Genomic DNA, 8,534 nt, shown 5'->3' on the forward strand with positions numbered 1-8,534 from the left:
AAGCAAAACTAAATGTATTTAAACTAAAGTAGGTGAAAAGAAATCAAAATAGTTATTTAGCATAGAATGAGATTAGGATTAGAATCATGTTGACGATGTTAAACTGAATAGAAGCTAATAAAAGACAAAAATAGAAAAATAAACAAACAAATCAAACCAAAAAAATAAAGCAAAGTAAAATAAAAAACAATTCAAATGAAATGCAGTAAAACAAAATAAGTGAAGTAAAAGAAAGTAAAATAAAAATTAAATGAATCAAATCAGTTGAAAAAAAAATGAAAACATTAGAAAAAAAACAATTATAAAAAGAAATAAAATAAATAGTCAAATCAAATTCGCTAAAATTGAACAAGAAAAAAATGAAAAGTGAGTAAAAGAAAAAATAAAATCCAGTCAAACTGAATAAAACAAAACGAAAAATAAAATAAAGTCAAATAAAAGTTTGATTCTCTCAGAAGTTCTGTTGTTTTTTTCTTCACGTTTTCTTCTTCTTCTCTTTCTGGAAACTTGGTTTTCTGTGCGTCCTGGACTTCAGAGCCGACCGGCTCTTCAGGGGCTCCGCCCCCGCTCCACGGGGCTCCGCCCCTCCCCCGAGCTCCGCCCTTCCACGGAGCTCCGCCCCTCCCCCGAGCTCCGCCCCTCCTGGTTTCCATAGCAACAGCCGAGCGTCCTCGCCGCCGGTGACGAGGGCGTCGGCCGCCTCGTCCCACAGGAAGCAGCGCACGGTGGCGTCGTGGCCCCCCCGCAGGAGGCCCCGCAGCGGCCGCAGCCCGCCGCCGTCGCACTCCATCAGGCGCAGGTCGCCGCCGGCGGTCCCGCCCACCACCAGCAGCCGGCCGGCGCCCTCCAGCCACGCCCCGCCCACCAGGTAGTCCACGCCCGCCGGGCCGCGGGCGTCGGCGGCGCTGAAGAGGGCGAGCGGCCGGTCGCCCTGCAGCCGGTCCAGGTCCCACAGGTGCAGGCCCTCGTCCCGGCTCAGGCCCAGCAGCTGCTGGTGGGCGGGGCCAGACCAGCACAGGGCGCCGGCCGCCGCGCCGCAGCGGCAGGTGGCGAGCAGCGCCTCGTCCTCGTCGCCGCGGCTCAGGTCGAACACGTTCACCAGGCCGTCGGCGCCGCCGGACGCCAGCCGGTCCCGGTCCCGCGGGTGGAAGCGCAGCTCGGTGACGTCGTCGGCGTGCGACTCGGAGAACGCGCCCAGCGGCGCGGCGCCCGGCCGCCGCGCGTCCCAGAACACCAGGAGGCTGTCGCCGTCGTCGTCCGGCCGCTCGGCGCCGGCGGCCAGCAGCGCGTCGCTGCAGTTCAGGTCCAGGCTGCAGTAGGAGTGCGCCGCCGCGCCGACGCCGCCGCTGCTGAAGGTCTGCGCCGGCGGCGCCGCGCCGGGCCGCCGCACGTCCCACGCCCGCACCTTGCCGTCCGCGCAGCCCGAGTACAGGAGGTCCGGGGAGGCGTGGCCCCAGGTGAGGCCGCACAGCGGCCCCCCGTGGCCCCGGAACTCCCCCGCCGGCCGCAGCGTGTCTCTGCGGTGCAGCCGCACGCTGAAGTCGGAGCAGGACACCGCCAGCAGGGCGGCGCCGGCGCCCGGCTGCAGGGCGGCGGCCAGCAGGTAGGTGGGCGGCGCCGCGCCGGAGCGCCGCGCCAGAGACAGACCGGCTAGCTTCTGCTGCAGACCCTCCATGGAGACGGGGGCGGAGCCAGAGGGGGGAGGAGCCAGATGGGGAGGGGGCAGATGGGGAGGAGCCAGGCGGGGGCGGAGCCAAGAGGACGTTCACTTTCACACAGGAACTCCTGAAACGTGGGTAGAAACAGTGAAACCGGGTCGTTACGGCACCAGATGGTGCTTTAACACCTTCAAACAAATAACAAAATAAAACCACCAAGTTGGATAGTTATTACAGTGACTGTCAAAATAAAACCATCAAGTTGGATTGTTATTACAGTGACTGTCAAAATAAAACCACCAAGTTGGATTGTTATTACAGTGACTGTCAAAATAAAACCACAAAGTTGGATTGTTATTACAGTGACTGTCAAAATAAAACCACCAAGTTGGATTGTGATTACAGTGACTGTCAAAATAAAACCACAAAGTTGGATTGTTATTACGGTGACTGTCAAAATAAAAGCACCAAGTTGGATTGTTATTATGGTGACTGTCAAAATAAAAGCACCAAATTGGATTGTTATTATGGTGACTGTCAAAATAAAAGCACCAAATTGGATTGTTATTATGGTGACTGTCAAAATAAAAGCACCAAATTGGATTGTTATTATGGTGACTGTCAAAATAAAACCACCAAGTTGGATTGTTATTATGGTGACTGTCAAAATAAAAGCACCAAATTGGATTGTTATTATGGTGACTGTCAAAATAAAAGCACCAAATTGGATTGTTATTATGGTGACTGTCAAAATAAAAGCACCAAATTGGATTGTGATTACAGTGACTGTCAAAATAAAACCACAAAGTTGGATTGTTATTACGGTGACTGTCAAAATAAAACCACCAAGTTGGATTGTGATTACAGTGACTGTCAAAATAAAACCACCAAGTTGGATTGTGATTACAGTGACTGTCAAAATAAAACCACAAAGTTGGATTGTTATTACGGTGACTGTCAAAATAAAACCACCAAGTTGGATAGTTATTACAGTGACTGTCAAAATAAAACCACAAAGTTGGATTGTTATTACGGTGACTGTCAAAATAAAACCACAAAGTTGGATTGTTATTACAGTGACTGTCAAAATAAAACCACAAAGTTGGATTGTTATTACGGTGACTGTCAAAATAAAACCACCAAGTTGGATTGTGATTACAGTGACTGTCAAAATAAAACCAGTTATTTGCAGCACTTGTTCCAGTTCCAGTTCCAGTTTTCGTCCAATAAAATCAAAATACGAGATTTTTAGTTTTTAAACTGACGCCGAATTAAAGCGACTGATCTTCGTCTTGTTCTCGTGGTTAATTGATCTGGATCTTTCCGGAAACGCGCGCAGAACGTCACAATAAATGACAATAACCAGACTTTGTGGATGGAGTCTGGTGTGAAGTGGTTTTTTTCTCCTCGCGAGCAAAACTCCAGTTTAAAGTTCATTTATCGTCTTAAACATGTGAATCTGTTGTTAATCTGCAGATTAATCGATCGAATCGATTCACAGCTAATAAATCGATTGAATAAAAACCGACGCGGTCACATTTTCACTCACCCACACATGGAGGACGGGCCGGTGTCACTGTGTTTATAGTCCGGGCGGAACCTTCGAGTCGCCACATGGTTCCGCTACTCATTTTTTATTTTTTTTGTCTTTTTATTTTCTCTTCTTCGTTGTTTTGTTCTTTTACAAGTTAAACGTTTTGTTTTGGCTTGTTTGTTCTTTCCTTTGCACTTTATTATTATTATTATTATCATTTTATCTTTTTTAATGTTTGTGTCGTTGTTATTGTTTATTATTCGTTTGTCTTTATATAATTTTTCGGGGTAATTTTTTAATTTATTAATGCAAAGGTTGTTGTAATCATGTGTTTATTTAAATCCAACCACTTCGTTGTTCTTCATTCCTTGTTATTGTGATTATTTATTGTCATTTGAATTCTCTTCTCGATGTTTTTATGTTTAGTTTTGTGGCGTTCGTCTGATTATTTGACATTTTTTTCCTCTTCAAAATTCTGAATGCGGTTTTTAATGTTTGTGTATAAACATTTTCTTGTTCTGGCTTCTTACAAAGTCTCTTTATTCTTTTTCAGGCCTGAAAACTGAAGATCAAAATGTTTTCCTCCATTTTTAAAGAGTAAAAATCCTCCGATGTCGATCAGGTGTAATTCCTCGGCCGTCCCGCAGGGGGCAGCAGCTCCGAGGCCGGAAGCAGTGAACTCACCTTTTATTGATTATCTTCATTTCGTTCGATTTTAAGATCATTTTGACACCTTTTATTCATCATCCTCATGTTCTGTGGATTAAATGTGTACTTTCCGTGATGATTTTTCTTCTGGGGAATTTTTCTTTCCAGAATTATTATATTATGACCTTTTTTATTTTATTCTCCAGAGAATCTTGTGATTTCTAATCTTTTCTTTGGTTTTCAGTCACTTTGTCATTTTTCTGTTACACTTTCTAATCTCTTTCATGAAATAAAAACATTTCCGTGGTGAAGTTTCATTACTTTGAGTTTTGATTCGTCTAAATATCGTCATTTCATTCATTTAAATCTTAATTTATATTTTAGTCAAACTGAATATTTTACAGGATTTCTGTACGTTTTTTTGTATGTGAATAAAATTTCCCCGTCATTGTTGATATTTCACACGATTTTTGTGTTTCTGAAACTTTTTTTTGCGATTTTGAATCTTTTTTTTCTCCATTTTAACTGAGAAAAATCTCGTCACTCCTCGATTTATTTAAAGTTATTTAACTTGCTGATGATTAATCGTTTTTTCTTTCCTAATTTCACCGTTTATCCAAATTCTTGTCGTTCAAGTATCCAGAACTTTTCTCGAAATTAAAACTTCCAAACAAAAGAACTAAATCTACAAACAGAAATATCAGGGTTTCTATTGGATATTTCTTCGGATTTTGTTTTTTATTTATTATATATTTTAAAGAAAACATGTTTGAACGATTTCAACAATTTAATCCAATTTTTTAATGACTTAAGATTTGATCAGTTAAGATAAATTTCAAATGGACAAAAATAAAGTGAGTTCAATCATTTCAATCAGTTTTTATTTCACACAAAGAGAAATCAGATTTTCAAATTAAATCAAATGCAAGAAAAAAAAATCTGAATGTTTCTTGAAGAAAAAATAAATTCTGAGAAACTGAAAGGAAAATGAAAGAAGATTAAAAAATACAACTTTCAAACCACCAACAAAGTGCAACAAGACACACGCACACGCGCACGCGCACGCACACACGCACACGCACACGCACACACACACACACACACACACACACACACACACACACACACACACACACACACACACACACACACACACACACACACACACACACACACACTTTGGTCAAAATAAACGAACCTTTTTTCTGAGCAAACAAACAAAAACAGAAAAATAAAACAAAAAAAATAAAAAGTAAACTAAAAAGCAGATGTTCCACATTTTACAGGTAAAAAAAGTTAATTCAAAGATTAAAACATTTTAATCTGCAACATTTTCTTGCTGATTAATTTCATAAACAGAAAATACTGAAGTGAAGAATCAATCAAAAAACTAAATTAACTCCAAAAGAGAAACTAATGTGAATTAAAAAACCGTATATGTGCCATAAACTCATAAATATAAATGATTCAACCTGCATGTTTTTAACTGCTTGAAATGTTTCAGTGATTTTTATTTTAATTTGTGAACTTTTTTCTTCTTTTTTTAATCTGGAATTTTCACTAAAACGTATATTTGAAGGCGAGTGAAGGCGCAGTGCATTCTGGGAACATTTCAGTCACGACAGTACCGTAAACAAACAAACAAGTTAGTGCTGAGAGGAAGCGGTTCTTCCTGCAGCGCCTGAACGCACCACGGAGAGCGGAGCAGGGCTTTTACACCGCACACAGGAATCAAACACGGGGAGGCGTTCACGGACCGCCGCCAACGTGGGAAATCTGAGTGTTCGCTTCTGACTGACGGAAACGTTTCAGATCAGAGACAAAAATTAAAGTTTTTACAGTAAAAACACAGAAAGACGATTCAGTTTCCGTTTTGTTCAGGAGGAAAAACAACTTCAGAGTTTTGTTGCGTTCAAGAAAACATGGAAACAACAAATTAGATCAAACTCTGGTTAAATTGAAGAAAAACTCCAGAAGAGGCACAAGAAGACGGTTCTGTTCATTTATATTAAAATATACATTTAGAATTTAAAAAAAAATTCTTATCAAAATAGAAACATTTTACCCAAAGGTTTTTTTTATTAGAAATGTTTAAATTTAAAAATAAATCAGTATTTCAGTCATTTCTTTTAGAAAACGTATGACAGCATAAATACTTGAATTGTTAATTTTTTTTACTGAAAATAATTCATTTTAATTATTGACGACGTCACGTTTAAGCTCCAGAAGTTAATTTTCACTGAAATGTTTTAAAAGTCTGTTTCCTAAAACAAACTTTTAATCTGAACATTTCCTCTCCAAACGGTTCAAATTAACGTTTAAATGTGTTTTAATGTGAAAAATGTTTCCTGCTGAGGAACTCACAAGTTGAAAGTCCAAACATTTCAAAATACAACTTGATGAGGCCGTTTAAAAGAAAAAATGTTAAACTCAAATTCACAGAAACTTTAACCTGAAGAAATTTTATTCTACTTTAAAATTCAAGATAAAAATCTTAAGCTTTAGATAAAAATACGATTATTTCCGTGTCTTTAAGGAAACGGAAGAGGAAAGATTCGGTGACGAAACAGGAAGTGGAAAAGTCCGAGAGGTTTTCCTTCACCGACGTCTCAAAACATTCAAAAGTCAAACTTTAAGTCATTTCAGTAAAAATGTAAGAAAATTCACGACAATAAATCAGGAAGAAGCGTCGAAGGAATCTCAACGTCACATCGTAGAAAAATGAGAAAATAGACATTTTGCTAAAAATCACAGGAAATTCAACCTTTTTCCGATCCAGAAACTAAAACTATCAAACAAGGTTGTTTTACTGTGAAAAGCTAAGAAGTTGTGAAGAAAAGAACCGAAGTTCCTGGCTGGAAGAAGGTCAGTGAACGTCTCATGTCTGTTCAGGAGCTGAAAGCTCCTGAGGTCAGTGAACGTCTCACAGCCAAGATCATTTCACACAAAAAGAAACTTTGAGTCTCAACTTTTAACAAACGTAAAGAAAGTTCTGTCTGCTGAGGAGCTGAAAGCTCCGGAGGACAGTGAAGGCACCACTCAGGCTCACAGGAAGTGAGCTTCCCAGCTGCGGACACTAGGCGGCGGCGCTGAAAGCTCCGGAGGACAGTGAAGGCACCGCGGGGTGAGAAGGAACTGGACCCGGTTCTTAAAGTGCTCAGGAGGCGGAACTCCACAGGAATCAAAACCAAACAGGAATCACAGAGAAACGACTCTTATTGCAGCGGAGGTCCACAGGAAGTTGAAGATCAGAGTCCAGACAAAGAGCCAGATGGTCGCCATGACAACCAGAGCTTCACAAGCCTTTGATCCAGAGACGGCTTCCTCTGTTCTGATCTGGACCCCAGAGGCCCCGCCCCCCAGAGCCCCGCGAACAAAATCTCGGGATCCAGAGCGGCGCCCTGGAGGCCACGCCCACTCCCACCGCCACACGCTAGCGCGGCCCGCCGCTAACTGGCGTCACTGGTTGTTTAGCAGCTTAGCTCAGTTCCACACGTTAGCATGAGTTGCTAACTTTTTTTTCTCCAAACTTTAGCTTCAGATTCTCGCCGCCTGAGTCTCCAGAGTTTTAATACGACAATTTAGTTTTAAACTTTTGATTAAAACTATTTTTGAAGCAAAAACAAACGTTCCTTTGAACTTCAGTCTGATTCTGTCACTTCCTGTTTTGGAAGTGACAGAATCAGACTTTGAGGACTTTTTTGAAATTAAAAGTTTAAACTTTGTTGTGTTGTTTTTGTACTTTAATGAAAATAGTTTTAACGAAATTTTCCAACGTTTTTCTTTCCTCCAGTTTTATTGTTTAATTTTCTACAATCGTCTTCGATAGACGATTTGTTTTATTTTTCACCGAAACACAAAGACCAGCGAGTCGTTCTCGAGGTGAAGGAACCTTTTTTTTCTTCTTCTGAGATTTCAGTGTAAAATTTCTAAAATGCAGGAAGCAGCTCACCTTCACAATAAAAGCTGGTTGTTTGTCTGGACTCGTCAATAAAACATCAAAGAGTTTGTCTGAGTGAAGCTGCAGCTTTAAACCGACGTAGAAGAAGAAGAGCGGGAGGATCGTCTCTCCGCCGGACGAACCGCCGCCATCATGAGGTCATGAGATCACGAGATCCTGAGAATCATGAGGTCACTAGATCATGAGAATCATGAGGTCATGAGATCCTGACAATCCTGAGATCATGAGATCACTAGATCCTGAGAATCATGAGGTCATGAGAGGTGCAGCGACCTGAAGAGCAGCGGCACCAGGAAGAGGACGTTGAAGCCGACGGCGCCGTACACCAGGTAGCGGTAGGGAAGCTCCACCTCCATGTGCTGCCTTGCCTTCCTCACGTCGCCGCGCGGCACGCCGAACGCCCGGCAGGCCAGCGGGATGGTGACGGCCTTCATCAGCGCCCGCGTGGCGAGCAGCACCAGGACGCCCAGCGCCAGGCGCAGCGCCGCCACGCCCACCAGGCCGGCGCTCAGGGAGGGCAAGGCGAGCGGCAGCCGCTCCGGCGCGGCGTCGGCCGCCAGGCCCAGGCGGCGGTTGACGTGCGAGGCCAGCGCCACGCCGGCGCCGGCGGCCAGGATCTGGGCCGTGTCGCCCCGCGAGGTGCTCCAGGCGTCCAGCGTGAAGGACAGCAGGCCCAGACCCACGTGGACGGACAAAACCACCGCCGGCGCCCAGCGGCTCGTCTCCGTGAAGA

The 8,534-nt window shown here is 43.2% G+C and overlaps 1 protein-coding gene across 1 annotated transcript; it reads right to left on the bottom strand.

Annotated features, from left to right (window-relative positions):
* Positions 1–475: 475 nt before the first annotated feature.
* Positions 476–1,675, bottom strand: wdr89 (WD repeat domain 89; the record flags this gene model as incomplete). Its single annotated transcript, XM_080522042.1, has 1 exon — positions 476–1,675. The coding sequence occupies one exon, from the start codon at positions 1,673–1,675 to the stop codon at positions 476–478; it is 1,200 nt and encodes a 399-aa protein (XP_080378168.1).
* Positions 1,676–8,534: the final 6,859 nt, after the last annotated feature.

This window comes from Blennius ocellaris (genome assembly GCF_963422515.1).
Source record: "Blennius ocellaris genome assembly, contig: SCAFFOLD_211, whole genome shotgun sequence".
Lineage (NCBI taxonomy): Eukaryota > Metazoa > Chordata > Actinopteri > Blenniiformes > Blenniidae > Blennius > Blennius ocellaris.